The following is a 20166-nucleotide window of genomic DNA, read 5'->3' as shown; positions in this document are numbered from 1 at the left end:
GAACCGGATACAGATGAGTGAAAACACCCGACTCGATTACGGCCCTCAAAAATTACCCTTCCTATTCTATTCGTTTCGAGCAAAACTAACGGATCGATGAGCACAGTGCGAAACCACGTATCTCCGTTGCGGTGCTTCAGGATTTCCGCTCTGATTTCACTTTTTCGAAGAGGAACAAGTCGTGTGTATGGTTTGGAATCCATGAAAAATATTTTGCTAACGGCTGAAGAAAAATCAAGAAGATTTATAATGAATTACGAGTATTAGTTTTCCGAAGAAAAAATAAAGTCTGACGGGAAGTCCACTGGAAAAAAAACACATTGGATCTAGAGTCCAGACTCTTGGAAACATTGACAAGAAAAAATACTCTTGATTCAATCAGATTTTTGCTTAAATCAAAAGGAAATCCGCTCAAATTAAGAGCTATTCTTGATTTAAGCTAAAATCCGATTGAATCAAGAGTATTTTTTCTTGTCGATGTTTCCATGAGTCCGGACTCTAGATCCAATGTGTGTTTTTTTTGGGTTTTTTTTTTTGTTTTTTTTTTTGTTTTTTTTTCAGTGTCTGCTACGTCGCAAAAAGAGATACGCGGTTTTGCACTCCGGCCATCGAAATACTATGGCTTGAAATTTTGACAGCATGATCGTGGCAATGTGGAGGAAAATTGGAGAAAAGTTCAAAAGATGAAAATGAGTCGTTTTAATTTTCAAAAATTAAATACCAGATAAAATTTGCAACGTTGTCGCATTTGAGATACCTACGTATTTTCACATTTTAGTCACTGATACGTAGCGGCGATCAAAATTTTCAGATCGGGAGACTGCTTATTTTGTGAAAATCCGAAAGAGCCACCCATTCTTAGTTCATACGGACTAATTGGACTGCATTTTGCAATTTGGAGCTATGAATTCTAACTCATCTGGGGAAAAAACACTTACGTGCATAGGGAAACTAATGGCACACACGCTGTTCTTAACCCGGGCCGAAATTTATAGTTCTCAATTGCAAAATGTAGTCCAATTCATCATCAATTGATATATCGACGTTGAATCGTCACCTGCTTCAGAGCAGCGCGGCAAAATGAACGATACAAACACAATCCATTTGTCTCGAGTGGAGCCATCGAATATCGAAGGTCGTAACAGCCATATCAGTTTATTTCAGGACGTGACGGATGCAAACGTTACAACACGACACGTTAAGCGTTTATTATGAGTAAGGCGTTAATGCAACTATTCCAGCTTTATGGGTGTCCGTGTTGCATCTACTCAGAATTGAAGGCGCCCCAGGTTTCTTTGCATACACAGCGATTCACCGTGCCGACTAAGTCAAGTGGGTGAGAGGGGTGGTATCTATTTGAATGGATGACCTGAAAAAAGGCACATGCGTCACTTTTAGCGAAAGTGAGTCATCGGTGGGGACTATATTGTTAGAGTGGAAGAACCCCGTAAATTTTATATCCTCATTATTTTCAACTTTCAAGGAGTGAGGATATATAGTCATCAATGTTCCAGTTAATTTAAAGAGGGGCGCATACCAAAGGCGGCATACATATACCCCATTTTTAAGTCGTGAAAATAGCAAGAAAAAAGTCGAAGTATGTACACTTCAAATTTTAGAGAGAGCACAAATTTACTTGATATGACACTATACAGGGTGCCCGGAAGTCCACGTACTTAACTTCCAGGATCGATTTTTCGGCTTAAAATGTTATTTTTTTTTCCTATACACATATGCCTGAAAACGCTTCATAAGTACATAACAAGGAGCATCGAAGAGCCGTCGCGTCGCGGCAGCTTCGGGATTTTTGAAGCCCCTTGCTCCGCAGGCAATTTTCTCACACTCCTTGCAGTAAAAATTGCCTACCTGGCGTGGAGTTTCGAAATCAGGAAATTTTCCAAAGCTCTATTGCGTCGAAATGACGCGTTGTTGGAAAATGTTGTGCAATACTTGGTGGCCCTAATTTTTTGTGGTCTTTCACGTGCCGCAATCCGTGTTTCCAGATATCACCTACCCAGAAGTTATCGTAATTTTAAAATTCGGGAACGCTCATAACGTCATTTTCCGAAGATCTATGTCCTTGAAAACACAAAAAATTAACAGTGCGCTAAAAAGTACCCCTCTACACAAAGTTTCAGCTCCTCACAACTAAATAACGAGGAGATGCATCAATTTGAAAGAAAAAAATGGCAACTTTGGAAGCGCATAACTCACTTCTGAAGCGTTTTCAGGCATATGGATAGGGGAAAAGAGTCATATTTTGAGCCGAAAAATCGATCCTGAAAATTAAATTCGTTGACTTCCGGACACCTTGTATTTTTCAATTCGTATCGTGGTATTTAAAATCATAATTTTACATGCTCCATTCTTCATGTGCATAGCATTACTCATGCCATTTTGAGACTCGTGTACCTTAGTATAAATGAAAAAAGCGTTTTCACAATGATCGGTAGAAAAATTGGATAATTGATGCGTAAAAGTAACCAAGAAAACGAGCTGGAAGGACATATAAAACAAAGGAATATGAACTATGCAAAACGATAATGCGGGTATCGGAACTTGGCTGATTTGAAAACGCTTTCAAATGCGGCGTGATACCTCACGCATTCCGGAGAGTTCAAATAGTTGTATCATTGCGCCGTAAGAATGTGACGGAAGATTTGAATGGAGATAGCCTCCATGCACGCTGGGCTTGTCGATTTCCTCTGAAATTTTTGCAGTGGTGAATGCATAGCTGAAGTGCGCTTCAGCTAGAATTGTATTTAGCAAATGGGTGGTTTTTTCTACGAGGATTAAAGATGAACAAGTGGCATGGAATATAACAAAAGAATATGAACTATGCAAAACGATAATCCGGGTATCGGAACTTGGCTGATTTGAAAACGCCTTCAAATGCGGCGTGATACCTCAGGCATTCCGGAGAGTTCAAATAGTTGTATCATTGCGCCTTAGAAATGCGACGGACGATTACAATTGAAACAGCCTTCGTGGACGCTGGCCTTTTCGATTTCCGTTAACATTTTTGCAGTCATGAATGCGCTTAAGTGCGCTTCAGCTAGAACTGTATTTAGCAAATGGGTGGTTTTTATAGGAGGTTTATAATTAAACAAGTGGTTGGAAATGGAAACAAAATAATATGAACTATGCAAAACGATTATTCCGACAACGGAACTTGGCTGTTTTGAAAACGCCTTCAAATGCGGCGTGATACCTCACGCATTCCGGAGAGTTCAAATAGTTGTATCATTGCGCCGTAAGAATGTGACGGAAGATTTGAATGGAGATAGCATCCATGCACGCTGGGCTTGTCGATTTCCTTTGACATTTTTGCAGTGGTGAATGCATAGCTGAAGTGCGCTTCAGCTAGAATTGTATTTAGCAAATGGGTGGTTTTTCTACGAGGATTAAAAATAAACGAGTGGTGCGGAATATAACAAAAGAATATGAACTATGCAAAACGATTATTCCGACAACGGAACTTGGCTGTTTTGAAAACGCCTTCAAATGCGGCGTGATACCTCACGCATTCCGGAGAGTTCAAATAGTTGTATCATTGCGCCTTAGAAATGCGACGGACGATTACAATTGAAACAGCCTTCATGGACGCTGGCCTTTTCGATTTCCGTTAACGTTTTTGCAGTCATGAATGCGCTTAAATGCGCTTCAGCTAAAATTGTATTTAGCAAATGGGTGATTTTTCTACGAGGATTAAAGATGAACAAGTGGCACGGAATGTAGGTGATCCTTTTAAGCTTGAAATACAATTAATTGTCCTTGAAAAATTGCGATGTACCTTCCGAAATTTTCAGACAGAGAATTTTAGTTATAAAGTAATGCTACCTGACACATGGACAATTTAATGGAACACATAAGCACCTATCTGATTCCCCAAGATGATGAATGTGGGTTTACCGCGTTTTACACCTTAAAATACGCTGTACATTCGGCAGCCGGCCGATTATTGAAATTGATAGACAAAGCTATAAAGAAGACAAAAGGGATACGGAGGGATTCTGTTCATGAAAGCGGGAGGTTGCAATGGACAAAGGAGGTAGGTAATAGACTAACTAACGGCAACCGACTAGAGCCCCGACAGTTATAGCTTCTAGCATTTTCCCTCTTCGTCTGTAAAGATCACCAGTTTCAACCAATGGGATTGCTCCATACTCTCTATGTCTCTTTTGTCTATAGCTTTGTCTATCAATTTCAATAATCAGCCCGGTGGGGAATGAAATCGATAACCAAAGTGAGATACCACGTAACTCCGTTGCGCGCTGCTGTTTCGAAATCTTCACTTCAATTTTTTTTTTTTTTTCCAAGAGGAAACGAGCAAACTTTATAGCTTGATTTTTAAGCAGAGTATTCTGCTGACGGAGAAGAAAAATAAATTATGTTTTTAAGAAATTACGTTGATTAGTTTCCGAAGGAAAAAATGAAATAAAACAGGAAGTTTGCAACATCGGAAATGGAGATGCGTATGCGGTTTCGCACTTTGGCCATCGGTATGTAGGTAATGGGCCTGTTGCAAACTTTTGCTAGAGCAAAAATAAGAGTTGTTTCTTATAGATAATGCCTCAAAAATCACGATGAGCGCATCGGCAAAGTTTGAAATGCACTCATAACTTCACAGTCTGCGTAAGAAATTTGCGGTTTTTTGAGCTTCCCGCTTCAAAAACGATACTACGGCACAGGTGAACATTTTGTAAGAGGAGTCGTTCCGTCGTCGGCAATAATCATCATGGCCGACGCCCATCCGCCAAAACACGTTTGAAGGGACGAGATAACACCTGAATTGGATTAGACCAGATAACAATCGGTGTGTTAACGTTCATATTTTCCACGCCCGAATTGGTTGACCTTGAACTCTCCTCGAATTACGCGCGGAACTGCGCGCAAGCGTCGGCCATGATGAATATCGCCGACGATGGAGCGACTCCTCTAACAAAATGTTCACCTGTGCCGTAGTATCGTTTTTGAAGCGGGAAGCTTAAAAAAACGCAAATTTCTTACGCAGATTGTGAAGTTATGAGTGCATTTCAGATTTTGCCGATGCGCTCATCGTGATTTTTGAGGCATTATCTACAAGAAACAACTCTTATTTTTGCTCTAGCAAAAGTTTGCAACAGGCCCATTCACACATCACACGTCGCGTCGCGTCGGATCTTATGCGTAAATGGTGTAACGTTTGAAGTATCTGCCCAATTTTGAAGGCACTGTAAACGCTGCTTTCCGTTGCGAAAAAATCGGAAATTGAGTTTTGCTCAGGCATAGATGCGTCTGTAAAGTGACAAGCAGAAAACTGATTGTTAAGGCCTAAAAAACATCGTAAACGTTTAGTCATGCTCGTAAAGATCGAAAGCTAAAGCACCGTTTGATACTCGTTTATCTTACTTTAATCCGATTTGAATCCCTCGCACGTGGATATATCGAATTTTTAAGAATACGGGAGGGGGAGGGGTTATTGTTTCAGGCTAAACGTGTCTCTGTTTTCGAAATTTTAGCACGTTTCTGCACTTGTAAGCGATCATCAGTAACATTATCAGCGATTAATAAGTCATATTCATGTACTATGCATATATGTGCATATCAAGGTGACATACATGCTTACCATACCATGCATAGGACAGAAATTTGGGCGATTTTTTTTTTCGGTTAAAAAATTAATTTAATTTATTGATTAGAATATGTTTCTGTAAGTAGGTATTCCAGATCAAATTCTGAGCAAAATATTAAATTGTCCGTAAAGTTTTAAACAAAAATGGTTTTTCAACTTTTCAAAAAATGCATAAATTCTTTGAGAAACTTTGGCAACGTGTAGATGTAGTTCTACTCACACGGAGTGGCATCACATTAGACATCTAATGCAAGAAGGTCATTGCAAAAAAAACAGTTTCAAAAGAGAACCTGCTCTTCACCAAGATAGTTCATGGGAATTTAGCGTGATGCGACGGAAAAGAAAAACGCCTTCAATAAGTTGAGTAGGCACGATGAGCTCCCAGGAGGTCGAATAGTGGTATCACAGCCTACAGCGCCCGTATGATTCTTTTTTAAACATAGTATTTTGCTGCCGTGCTATGGAAAAACGCCGTGTAAGCCCTCAGGCGTTGCCATACTGCCTTCGATAAAAAAAAAATTCTTGGAATATTGCGAATTTTATTTTTCTTCGAGTTTTTCGGACAATTTGGTTCGCAATTTAATTTAAAATATCTGACAAGTCCAAGGAAGTATAGGTGCACAACATTTTTACCAAAAACGGACGTTTTAGAGAAGGACATTTTGCAACCCTTGAATATTCTTAAGGCGTTTTTCTTTGACACGGCAGTTTTGGTCATTTTCATGGTGGTAACAAAAGTAATCAACCCTTAGTGAATCATTGATTTTGACAAGTAGTTTGAAGCTGACCAGATCAAATTATTGGTAAAATTGTCCGTAAAATTTACAAGAAAAAAAAAACCCATTGGATTTCCGGAAATGCGTAAATTCTTCGAGGAAATGTGGCAACGTGTAGATGTAGTAGTTCTACGCACGCAGAGCGGCATCGCATCTTATACGAAAAGACCATGGAAGAAAAAACAGTTTCAAATGGGAACCTGCTTGTTACCACGAACGTGAAGCGACGGAAAATTAAAACACCTTCAATAAACTGAATTGGCACGATGAGCCCCCAAGAGGTCAAATAGCGGTATCACGGTCAACAGCAATTTTCTTGAAGGTGTGTATCGTGTATCATAAACCGTGTAGTTTTTCGGAGTGATAGTTTTGGTAGTAGAAAAATTAATTAACTATGAAGAATTAGGTTCAATACTTTTCCTTGTGTTACTGAAATCAAATCATGAGTAAAATTTTTCATAAAGTTTAGAAAAGAGAGAGAAAGGGAAAAAACATTAGTTTGCCAAGTAATGCGTAAGTACTTTGAGAAATTTTATCAGCAAGTAGATGTAGTTATACGCAAACAGAGTGGCATCGCAATACTTCTGTCGTTAGGAGGCGTGAGCCTTCAGACATTGCCAAATTTCCTTTGACAAATCGCACATTTTTAGGATAATTTAGAAATATTTTTCTCCCGATTTTTTAGAAAAATTTGTTTGTAATTTGGACGTAATTAAGCTAAAAGGAACCAGAGACGGAGACGGGTGGGAAAGAATATGGGGTGTGCTTGTTAGTTGAGGGTCGTAAGAATGAATGCTATACGGCGAAAGTTGCATAAAGCTGCCCACAGTCATTATCACACCAGAGGGTTCATTTTGGACGTCAACTTGAATACTTTTTTTTCCCCCCATAGTTAAGGTTTTTGATTTATTAAAAAATCCTGTGACTCTGAGATATTATCTAATTGGGTTATGGTAGGGGGATTGTAAAAAAATTTATGAGAGGAACTTAAATACTTGACAGGGCGAATACGTAATATCTTGGCTGCTTGATGAAAAAATTGTAATGGGAATAAAAAACACAAAATTAATATGAGAAAATGTATAAAAATTTTACTCAAATCAGAGTCACAACTTACAAACTATATCACAGCACATAGAACAAAAAATTCAACCTAAAAGGAACACATTAAATAAAGAGAGGAACTCTTTAAAACACAATGAATTAGCTAGCAGTAAATGAGCAATACACAATGACGGTTCATGAATGTGATCACAGCTAGATACACATTGTTCTCGTATCAAGCAGGTTTGACTCCTTCTCTGGAAGGTCTAAAAGAAAGAAAGGAATGGGAAGACTGCGGACCATTTAATTTTCTCCAAACAGCTGCTCATGAGGTTCATTTCAACTTAAGAGAGGGTGCAAGCAGTGGCGTTGCATGCTTTGCGATACATCCAATTATCTGAAATTTAAACCTACGGAAAAGGTTCGATAAACAGGGTGTTTGCAACGAACACCTTCATAATCGATCTTTTACCATAGCTTCAAATGCGGAAACATAGATAATCGATCATTGACGCCTCACTGCTGAGTGCAAGACTTGAAGGAGTTCAAAGAGAGCACCAATTCTGGGGAATAAGTTCACGATGATTAGTGTACTACTAGTGCTTGCAATTAAAGAGTGGCTGAGGATGGACAGAAGTTTTCGGGAGAAATTGAAACCTAAATTTTGGACGCACATACAATTAAGCGTCGATGTATCTGTGAGATTTGTAAAATATGAATTGAGGTGATTGGTGGTTTAGTGGTCTTGGGATCTCTCCCATGCAGCTGCCAATGCAAAGTCTTCCAATGAATTAATTTCGAAGATCCTACGACCAAAAAGCAAATAATCAAGTTCTGTTTGAGGTGCACGTCAAAATATTCAAAGGCTAAATTATAAAATACATTATATTTGAATTTTACTTAGTAGTTGTCAGTTTAGAGGTTGATGCTTCATTCAACTTTGAACTTGACGAGGAAAATTCTTGAAGCTCTTAGAGGAGACAGAAAACTAGACAAATGTTGTATCTCCACATTGAATTGCTGATCAGTTATTGTTTGCATCTTATTTTCCTCTTATTAAGCTCGCACTTGAGGCGCACTGAAAACGTGATGCTTACACTGAATTTTTCATCTTACAATTTCAATTTAAGGTCCTAAAACCAACTTTGATCTTTAGGTTTCTACCTTCAATATTTGTGGGATACTGCCTTTTGAGAAGCATGATGATTGAAGTCATCCATGAGATGAGAACACCATGGCTCCCACCTTAGTTCTAACAAAGGTAAAATTGAAATATTTAGTGCAAATATGTGCATCACTAATTGCTGAATGCATCGTAAGAAAACTCATCGAAAAATAATTGCAGATGATGATGTCGCATACAGTTTTATTTCGAGACGCAATATCTTCATTGATATAAGATGTAAAAACTTGGCTATTAAATACATGTTACTTGTATAACTGATGCCTAAACTGTGAATTTCAAAAATCAAATCACGATTCCATGAGAAGCACAACAGATCCATTCATATGTTCTACACTGCTTTGGTCTCTTGATCAGACACCACCAAATTGACATCAAACGAAGAAAACTGACATCAACTGTATGCAAACTTAGAGCTAAACATGTTTTGGGCCCTAATTTAAGAGATTTTCAATTATTCTGAGTCTTTTTAAGGTACATCATTTTCTGGCGCCACAGGAACAGATGCCTAAAAGCATGTTGGGATGCAAATATCAGGGTTGCCATAATTTCTTCATCATCAAATTCCCTGAATTTTCCTTGACCATTTTCGCTTTTCCCTGACAACAAAATTTTTGGATTCTCTGACTTTTCCTGACAATCAAGTAAGACTTTCACTTTGATTTTTTTCCTTTAAATTACACTCACTTCTGCTAAACGCTAACTTATTACATTCCCTGACTTTTTGTGTGAATTCCTGACTTTCCTCGTTTTCCAGACCGCTGGCAGCCCTGAGATATACAGAGTTTTTTAAAAAGAAGGGACAAAATCTTCAATAACTTTGACTTACTTTACATTCAACTTTCTGTTCCATCGGGAACTCTATATTGTCAGCACTTTCATTCATTAATGCAAGTTCGGATTCCTCCTTATTTATAAGTTTAGAGTCGTTTTGACTTTCGTCATCTTTGTGCTCCATCATGTGAGACATTAAATTCTCCTTCTTTACAGACACAAAGGAACACAGATGACAACAAAACATGAGTCCTTCATCCAGTCCTGAAAAAAAAAATAGATGGTATTATTAGTCAACTAAACTGCCTGAGTTGCTAGAATAGATGTTCAACATGATCCTTCCCAAATTTCATTTGATCAAATTTGAATTTTACTTGAATTTGAACTTGGGAATATATTCTGTCCAATTTTGTAGAAAATGTTCTTCATAATGTGATTATATCCCATCCAGTTTTTCAGAATTTTTTTTTTTTTTTTTTTTTTTTTTTTTTTTTTTTTTTTTTTTTTTTTTTTTTTTGTGATGTGATCTGAAGTATCCGAAAATTTCAAGGAGAAATATTCATAATTTGTTCTCAAAAATTAATATTTGAAGAGGGGAAATTTGACACCATTCTAATGTTCGTACGACATTCTTTCTTAGAACAGCAAAACTTTACCTGGATGCTTTCTCTGCAGATGTGACTTGTAGGTGTTCGATTGAATGCATGCGTATGAACAATGAGGACAGCTATAACGTTTTGCTCCTGAGTGCCTCATTTTATGGCGCCGCATTGAGTTGTGGTCACCAGTCACATAATCACACTCATTGCAGCTGAAAGGTTTCTCACCTGCAATTCACAAAAATTTATGTGAGCAACACTAAAATCATACTAAAACGAAATTAAACAAAAACACGGTTTCTTACAACGATAAATAAAAAAAAACAAGTAGCAAAAGCTACCTGCTGAGGGGGCGCCGCCCCCCCAGACCCCCCCTTTCAAATTATATATGTGAGACTTTGAGTATCATAGAAGTCGTGCGGCGACATGCCGAATGAAATGCCAAAATTAAAATTATTGGATCAGATGATGAGCTGATAAAAGCCTTACCCAGTAATTTGGGAACATTTCTGACACAGTTTTGGTTGCTTTAACTATCACTTTGATTTGCGAAATACAAATCGTTTTCACTTCGTATGTAGTTAAATTTGATTTTGACTGACTTAGTTTCTGATGGATTCAAATTCATAATATACATTTAGGTTCCAGGGAAAGAAAAATGCAGATGAGCTACACTTCACATGAATATAGATTGATTAAAAATAAATAATCCGAAGAAGTGATGGAATAATTGATAATTGTTTACAACAGTAAATACTAAATCTAGGATTCATGGGAATTTTAAATAAAATCCCACCCATCACTAAAATAACCCATATGTATATACTCGTGGTAGGTGTTTGCATCTTGAGGATTTGTACCCACCTACGTCATCAATGTAAACAAGACGCTCGTTGAGGGTTATGTTGACGCTGTAAAAACGGACCATAATGTCCGATTTTTTTACTTAAATCAACTCTTTATATAATTTCAAGCACTTTTTATAGAATGACTTTTTCCCTTAAATTACACCATTTCCAAGAAAATCGACAGGATAAAAACGTCGCTGTACCCAATGACGTCATCAAAGCTATAGATACTCTATGAAAAATTCCAAGATGCCCGAAATGCAAACACCTCCTTTTTTTTCTCTATGACTCGTGGTGCCTGCTCTCGGCTCGATTTCGCCGAATGGAATTCTTTATCATCGCGGTTGTCCTTGTTGCGTGCGGGAGGAAATGAAGGCGCGCTCGCAGTAGCAAGAAGCAGACGCGCCAGGTTGCTTGCGACGCGTGAATGTAGCTTAACCTCCACAGATTAACAAACCGTCGAGCAGCCACGCGAAAAGTCCTATACCTACATAGAGAAAAAAAAAGGAGGTATTTGCATCTTGAGGTTTGTTTACCCTGTGACGTAGGTCTGTACAACCTGGCCAGCGAAATCCGAAATTCGAACTATGAAAAATTGACCATAATTTCCGATTTTCCGAGGTGTAAAATACACAACTCAGCAGAAGAAAGAAAGAAAAATCGATTCGATATTTCTGGAGATAAATGTATCGATACGGACGAAAAATAAACGTTGAAATATCGATACAATATTTTGGTCTAAAATATCGATAGTCAGGTGGCGCGGAGCGTCTTCGAGGGGTTGGGCCGCGTAGTGGCCAGTCGCTAGACGATAGAATAATCGCACCCGAAGCCCGAACCCAAATTGAGCCTCATTCGAGCGGGTCTCAAAGGGGGGCCCAAGGCTGCAATCGCGGCCTCACAGCGGTCCCGCTAGGCTAGCGGCCACCGACCCTCGGAAAAGTCGTAAAAACGAATGACTCAAGTTCACACGTGCAGGGCTCGGTGCATTGCAGCCAAATTGGTCTGTTTGTTATTCAGGGATAGTGTCCTAGCATAGGTTTATTTAAAAAAACAATTAAATAAGAGGAAGGATTTCAACCCTGAACAATGTCCTTCCCCCCCCCCCCCCCCCGGGACCACGGACGGCCTGTGACCCTGGCCGGCCCGGCCCGGCCTCTATGTCAGTTTCGGTGAGCACGGTTACAGAGATGGACCATTTTTTTTAGGGAGCGAACAAATCAAAATTTTGAGCCTTAAGTTGGTCGCAACCATATCCGGAAGTCGTTACAGTGACATTTTTGTGCAACATGCTTCTGTGGAAAGTGCAATACTTAATGAATACTTTTGACAAATCGTGTTTTTTCCGGTTTGCACTTCAAACGTGATTTATTTGTAGAGTTTCATACGTTCCTTTTTGAATTGAAAAACTCGTCAGATGCATTGGGTAATAAAGAACAGCATCTCTCATTTCTTAACGCAGGGGGCGGCAAATTTTGCATTTTTTTAAAATGTAGGTTTAAAAAAAATCGGATTCAGAAAAAAAAAATTACAAACGAGAAAGCGTCTTTCGGTGACACAAGAGACAGCACCTTTAATTACGAGTTAAGAGAGAAACTAAACACGCAATTTGGCATGGAGCGGTGCAGCAGTGATGATGAGGACTTGAGATAAAAAGGAGAAGCCCTCAGCGCGGCGCACGGTGGATAGAGTCAATGAGAGAGGTCGGAAAAAATTTGGGAACTTAAAACGCTCATAACTCCGTTTATACAAGAACCTAATGTTCTGCAAGCTGTTCCACTGGTTTTCTCGTGATATTTTCTTCCAGTATCACCCCTTGAACTTTAAAATGTGACGAAATAAACATCAACATTTGCAGTTTTTGTCAAAAATTTCATGTCCAACCCCTCTAATTGACTCAATCCACTGTGCGGCGGTCGGCGTGATACGCATAACGCCTACAAGACTGTACGAATACTTCACGCATTGTGCCAAACACAGTGCGGTCAGCGCGGCGCGTCAGCGGAAGTTAAAATTATTAAACCACACTTATGTTTGTTCTTGCATCATTTTTATGTACCTTCATTTCTTACAAATGGAAGGCCTTGTTCACACATAGATAGGTTTACGGAACTTAACTTTCGCGCAAAGTTCCGTGCGAACTTTTGCTAGTAGTGAGGGGCATAGTGTCCTTTCTTTTAATTTTTCTTGTTTTGCCGGTTGAAAATGCGGGTGTGATCCCTGCGAAACGTCCCGGGTTTCTTATTATATTTTATGTGTTTCTTTTTATTATTTGCGGCCTTAGTCCCGTTTTAAGTTGTTTCTCTGTTACTGTTTCGGGCCGATTAAGTTGTTTTTTATTGATGTTTCGAAACGAATGAGAAGGGGGCGGCAAAATACAGGTGGCCCATAGGCAGCAAGTAGGTAAATCCGGCCCATGGGCGGCAAGTAGGTAAATCCAGCCCTGTTTTTTAAATGAATTTTGAGTCAAATTTACGTGAGAAATTGATTTACCAAGATTATTTTTCTTAATTAAAATTAACTTTCTTTTTAATACAGTTTTTACGTAAATACATTTGTTCGTAATTTCCAATACTTTTTACGAAATTTTTATGTTAATTTAATAATTATGTAAATTTGACTTCCTTTTCCGAATTTTTTCTTTTTTCGCGTTTTTCTGTGACTTTTAACAATTTTAGACTTTCTTTCCTTACTCTAGTAAGGATCTAGTCGTCAGAATCTATCCTGAACGACAACTTACATTCATGGAAAATAAAGCTTTAAATGTTCCTGACCATTTGTTACCATCCAAACTCACTAGAACACATTGTATAGGTATATGAAAAATTTGAAGAGCATCGCTGTCAAAAGCTAAGTTCTCCTTCAATTTAGCTCTTTTTGTATGGTCTACGGGTAAGGACAAAACTAACTGTTTTTGCTAAACGCTTACTGTTTTTTATTCATAAAATTTGAAAGTCTCAATGAAAGCAAAGCTATGTCCAATCACAGCTAGGTATTTTTATTTTGAGACTGCACATCCCAACTTCTCCCACTTTTTCAGCCGAATTATTTTTTTTTTGGGCTAGATTTTGGTTGGTGCAGTAATGCTGATGGTTATTTTTAGAAGACTATGATGGTGAAACCTAAAGTTTCCAATGATATTTTATCAGCATAGTAAACTCAACCACGACTTCAATCATAAATAATTCCATTTAACGAAATCAAGCTGAAAGGCACAAGTAAGGGTTCATGAAAGTTGAAGTCATAGCTCAACATTATAGGGTAGGTTCAAGTAACTTTTAACGTGTTTTAGACTTTTTTTTCTTACTGTAGACCCTGAAAAACCACTTAAATTCAAGGAAAATAAAGCCTTAAATGTTCATACCCATTTTTAAATGTCAGAACTCACTAGACCACATTATATTCATGATAAATTTGAAGAATATCGCTGTGAAAAGTTGAGTTTTCCGTAGATTTAGCACTTTCCGTATGGTCTTTAAGGTAATGACAAAAAGTGCTAAATTGAAGGAGAACTCAACTTTTGACAGCGATATTCTTTAAATTCATCATGAATATAATGTGGTCTAGAGAGTTCTGACAGTTAAAAAATGGTTATGAACATTGAAAACTTTTAGTTCGATGAATTGAAGTTGTCCCTTAGGGTCCATTAGCGCTAAGGAAAAAAATTCTAAAACTTGTTTGAACCAACCCTATAATATTCTCCCACAGGATTCACTTTCAGACAGTAATAATTATTCAACATAAATATCAACCATTACTGATAAATCATCAAAGATCCTATTGGGCGAAATTCAGCCAAAAAGCACCAGTTTGGAGTCTTGACATTTTGGCCACCGTTGGTTGCTTATTTACGCTATTAAACTGTGACTCGATGATAAAGAATGCCATAGGGCGACATTCCGCCGAAAGGCACCTGTGTGGGTTCTTTACATTACGGTCACAGTTGATTGCTAAACGCTACCAAACCATGGCTAAATGATCAGAAATTCCATTTGGCGACACATGTTAACATTCTTTGAACATCTGAGGTATGAGTTCTGGAAATTTTGGCTATACTTGGTTGCTAAACGCTACTTAACAGTAAATGTTCAACAGTGACTTGATGATAAAGAATGCCATAGGGCGACATTCCGCCGAAAGGCACCTGTGTGGGTTCTTTACATTACGGTCACAGTTGATTGCTAAACGCTACCAAACCATGGCTAAATGATCAGAAATTCCATTTGGCGACACATGTTAACACTCTTTGAACATCTGAGGTATGAGTTCTGGAAATTTTGGCTATACTTGGTTGCTAAACGCTACTTAACAGTAAATGTTCAACAGTGACTTGATGATAAAGAATGCCATAGGGCGACATTCCGCCGAAAGGCACCTGTGTGGGTTCTTTACATTACGGTCACAGTTGATTGCTAAACGCTACCAAACCATGGCTAAATGATCAGAAATTCCATTTGGCGACACATGTTAACACTCTTTGAATATCTGAGGTATGAGTTCTGGAAATTTTGGCTATACTTGGTTGCTAAACGCTACTTAACAGTAAATGTTCAACAGTGACTTGATGATAAAGAATGCCATAGGGCGACATTCCGCCGAAAGGCACCTGTGTGGGTTCTTTACATTATGGTCACAGTTGATTGCTAAACGCTACCAAACCATGGCTAAATGATCAGAAATTCCACTTGGCATAATGGAGATGTTGCATGTGTGAGGAATTTGCGATTTGACTGTTGAATCTTGGGTAAAAGGTCACAAGAAACACGATGGTGCCACTGGTTTTCTCTGAAATCATCTCCCAAGCTCAAAAAAAAGCACTCAAGTTGAGGCCAAAATGGAGGGAATATCCCACCCTACCCTGTGAGTCCAAGTCTAGATCAAGACCAACTCTCCATGCAAAGATAGGGAGCTAATACATTGACACGGCTACCAATTTATCTGGGGACTCCAAAACTGAAAACACGGCAACCCTGCTAATGTATTTGCTCCCTATCTTTGCATGGAGAGTTTGTCTTCATGTAGACGTGGACTCTCAGGGTAAGGTGGGATTTCCCCTCCATTTTGGCCTCAACTTGAGAGCTTTTTTTGAGCTTGGGAGATGATTTCAGAGAAAACCAGTGGTACCATTGTGTTCCTCGCGAACTTTTATACAAGAATCAACAGTTAAATTGCAAATTCCTCGCACATGTAACATCTCCATTGGGCCAAAATGGACCGATATCAATACCTCATATGTTACTTGGTTCCTCGAAAATTCTCCTCTTGGACTTAGCCTAAAAGTGTGGACACTTTTTAGCCTCCGGCGAAACCTAGAGTCTATACGGCTTCGCCGCACGACTAAAAAACGATTCAACTGAGGTTTTGAGCTTAAAGGGAATAGAGACAGGAGTATCAAGAATCATTGTTGAATCCAGATTGCCAGGAGGCCAATTTTATTTTAAATTCTTGAAGAACTTCTTTAGAGGCTCTATCTGGTTCTAAAACTTCAATTATCAACCAAGATTTAGCACTCAATTTGATGAAATCCAATGATCATTGATTGAGCATGTAACTTTTTTTGAAACACCTTGCGAGATGGATCCAGAATAATCCTGATCAGGAGCTTGAAACATTGCACTTACACATCACTAAAAAATATTTGGAACTCGAAGAGGATGTGCAGCCATAGGTTAGAGTGATGAAACTAATTTCAAACTTCAAAGTAAAATTCCCCCTCTATACTTGAGAAACGTTATTCCACGAACCTATGATAATATCCCTTCTTTCCTTCAAAGCAAAGCTTCATGAACCCTTTCTTTAAAAGGATTTTAGTTTTCTGGTGATGAAGGAAAAAAAGTCACAAATGCCTCAGCAAACCTTTGACTATGGGTCAATTGCGTTGGTCACAAGAAACCAAGGGTGTCACTACCGTGGTGGATGATGTCATAAACCAAATTTTTCAAAGCGTGATATCTCGAATAATATTGAACATGGAAAGTTACTGTTTGGACAGATCTCATTATTTTTAGTTGATCTACAAGAATCAAGCATCAAAACATGCTTTTGTAACCAGCACAACTGACCCATTATTATCCATTCCTCCGCTTCTTTTTTTAACGATAGAATGAATGTTTTGGCAGGTTCAGGAATTGTGGAAAATAAAGTAAAAAGATGCATGAGAGAATTTTATAAGTGCTCCGAAGAACCATTAATTTAATAACCGAATTCATAGGTCATTTACTCATTGCTGGATGTTGAGAGTCTTGATCATTAAGGGGTGACACATATTATATTAATTGATTAAATAGTTCATACCAGTATGCTGACGGATATGCATTCGTAAAGAACTCCTAGATGATGCCTTGTGTCCACAGTAATTGCACAGATACGGTCTCAGTTTTTTATGGATGTTATTTTCATGCAGTTGAAGTTTTCTCAAGTTGGAAAAACTGCAGCCACAGATGTTGCACAAGATTTCTTTAGTTTCGGCCACCGAAATTGCTTTGAGTCGATGAACTGCCTATAATTGCACATAAAATAAAGTGAGAGAGAGCTTAGAGAGAGAGAAAAGATTGGTAAAATTTGAATCTGCATAACTTTCTTAAAAGCTGGAGAAATACGCAAAAAAGACAAAATCCAAGAGAAAATTCTGAAAAAATGTGACAAAAAACACTGATCTACAGAGCTTAATCAATACCAGGGTGCTCACAGAATGTGTCTGCCTCATTGCACCATTTCAAATGTTAGGATTGGGAATAATAGTGATAGCAAAAAAACCTAAGGAGTAGTAGATGATTAGGGCATTTCTTAAAAATAGCGGGGAAACTATAATTCATTTACCTTGTGATTGCGTAACTGTTTTGTTGTTTTGAATCCTTTTCCACACAGATCGCAAAGAAAGGGTCGCTCTTCACCATGGATGCGGTAATGAAGATTAAGCAGAATACTCCGACTGGAAAGAAAATAGATTGAAATTACTTTTCTTTAGAAGAAATATGATAGAAAATCCAATTAGGTGGATAATTACGATTTTTGAAGTTGTCACGGTATAAAATTTTGGTGGTATCTAGCTCTTTGTAAATTTTTGGTTTAGGTGTAGCCAGTGCTATGTGAAGCCAAAACTTACGAAGAAACTGGTTTATCAGTTGAATAAGACTAGCCTTATCAGCTTTTGCCATCCTCAGGATTTTAGCAGAGCAAAATACATAATTAACATTTAATTTTATAGGAACCATAGGGGTAACATTTGTGGTGTTCATTCTACCTCTCAAAATTTTTAAACTATTTAGTAAAGATCATCGCAAGACTTCAATGTAGCAAAAGCAAAAATGTAAAAGCTGATGGTAACAATTTTCAACGATTTGCATCACTTGGAAAAAAATTTAAACAAATATTGGGGTCGTTTGGAACAGTTCGTGAACTTGTGTATTATTTGAAAATATATCAAAGTTTTAAAGTACTCATATTCATTTTCGCAGAGAAGATAATTGAACCATTCCCTTCATACGTAATGATGATCTCCTTACCTGCTAGTTTTGTAGTTGCACAATGCACAGGAATAGAGATCCACATTAATACTGTGAGAGCGCCAAAGATGGAGAGAAAAGCGATTCCAATCCGGGTTTTTGTGATCACAGTCAAGACATTTGAAGGTTGAGTTCTCGAGATCATGATATTGATGATGAAGCTGAAGATTTTTAGAATCAGAAAATCGAGTTGTACACCCATCAAGGCCACACCTGCAACAATACATTCATTTGAAGTTAAGAATAATTTCTTTTGCGATACATCTTTCAGATTGATACAAATAGTTAATCAGCTTAGAATCTAATGTCCTCGTGCTTCATTTTGAAAACTACAAACAAATCAGTGAAGAAAATATTCTTTGCTACTATGGAATTTGATCACTTGATGAGTGAATTCAAAAAATTAAATAGAATAAAATAATTGGAGAAAAAAGTAAGATTACTCCTCCAAAAGATACACCCTCTTCAGTAAACGCTGTTTCCATACATTCTGCACCTTTGGCACTCATATCGGCATATCGTTCCATGCTTACAATGGTGAAAGTTGAGGTGGGTGAAACCACAAAATTATTATCAAGGTGTTAAGCCCCATGTTAAAATTGAATGTTGATATAATTTTTCACTTTCTCAAAGTTGCGATCATTGCATTAATTTTGAGAGAACCTGTGTATTGACATTTACCGATAATAACTGATTAAAGGCACTGATTAATTTTTTTTCAGGTTCAACATTATGCAATGATAAACCAATATTATTGAAAATTCCAGCAATACAAAATATTATCAGACATGTGCAAATTTACTAAAAAATATTGATCTATCCTTGAAAATGAAAAATTATGGAATATACTTACTTCAAACCGTTGTTTGAATTTTTCTTGAACTTGGGAGGAATCGGAGGGATACCAGGTATAAGGAGATCGGAGGAGGCACTACTCTCTTCCTGATTCAGAAGTTTTTTTATTGCCACAGGTCTCACTTTTGTTTTCTTGGCTTTCTTTTTCTCTGACTCAGGTTTTACCTGACACAGAGAATTCACCAGAGTAATTTCCTCCCCTTCAACTTTACCGTGGCCGTTGATATTTGAGGTAATATTGTTGCTGATTTCCATTCCTTCAATGCTCATAGATCCTTCTGCAAAGAGAAATGGGGAGATCTATGAAATGTATTATGCATTTGCCAAATATTTTAATTTGCTAGCCATACTTTTGTCTACACTGAGTTTCCCTAGCGAATAATTTCCTAAGTACAAAAATGCCTAGATATGCAATCCATGGATTATGGCAAGCAAAAACAAGTCTTAAGAAAAAAAATGAGCGTGGAGCCATGAAAGACTACATATATAATATCAAGCCTCTTTTCTTTGATTCAATCTGAATGTAACTTAAGTTTCTTTCTCTTGAATGGGGTCTAGTTATTATATGGGTACAAAAAACAACAGAATCTTACTTGCAAAGAAGTATAAATGTTAATTAAAAAATAAATTACCGGAGCAACGATGGATTTTGCCAACAAAAAAAACCATAAAATCGTAACTGCAATTACTTCAATTATTGATGAACAGGAAAAAGCTAAAATTTTAAGGGTTGAATTTGCAAATTTTCAATGTATCCATTATATTTGGGGTGAGATTTTGATGGGAGCGCATGTATTATGATGTTCGGTTTTCGATCGTTGTCTACTGTACTTGTAAAGTATCAATCTATTATCAAATTAGAAACTTCGTTACCTGGGTGTGGTATTGAAAGAGGATGCGGTTCAACAATGGGCTCCGTCCACGAGGTGATGGTTGCTATAGGTTCCTCAACTACAGAGTCACTTGGG

General features: G+C 37.8%; 1 protein-coding gene across 1 annotated transcript; it reads right to left on the bottom strand.

The window, feature by feature from the left end:
- Positions 1-7455: 7455 nt before the first annotated feature.
- On the bottom strand, positions 7456-20160 carry LOC140223991 (uncharacterized). The gene is made up of 8 exons (XM_072296717.1): positions 20072-20160; positions 19197-19476; positions 18344-18556; positions 17658-17769; positions 17133-17337; positions 10048-10218; positions 9447-9655; positions 7456-8240 (listed from the first exon to the last, which is right to left on the bottom strand). The coding sequence occupies exons 2-8, from the start codon at positions 19466-19468 to the stop codon at positions 8226-8228; spliced, it is 1197 nt and encodes a 398-aa protein (XP_072152818.1). The 5' UTR covers positions 19469-19476; positions 20072-20160; the 3' UTR covers positions 7456-8225.
- Between the last annotated feature and the right edge of the window lie 6 nt (positions 20161-20166).

The sequence above is a fragment of the Bemisia tabaci genome, chromosome 2, assembly GCF_918797505.1.
Source record: "Bemisia tabaci chromosome 2, PGI_BMITA_v3".
NCBI classification, from domain to species: Eukaryota; Metazoa; Arthropoda; class Insecta; order Hemiptera; family Aleyrodidae; genus Bemisia; species Bemisia tabaci.
Note: the sequence above shows the minus strand (reverse complement) of the source record. Positions and strands in the feature narration are given on the sequence as shown.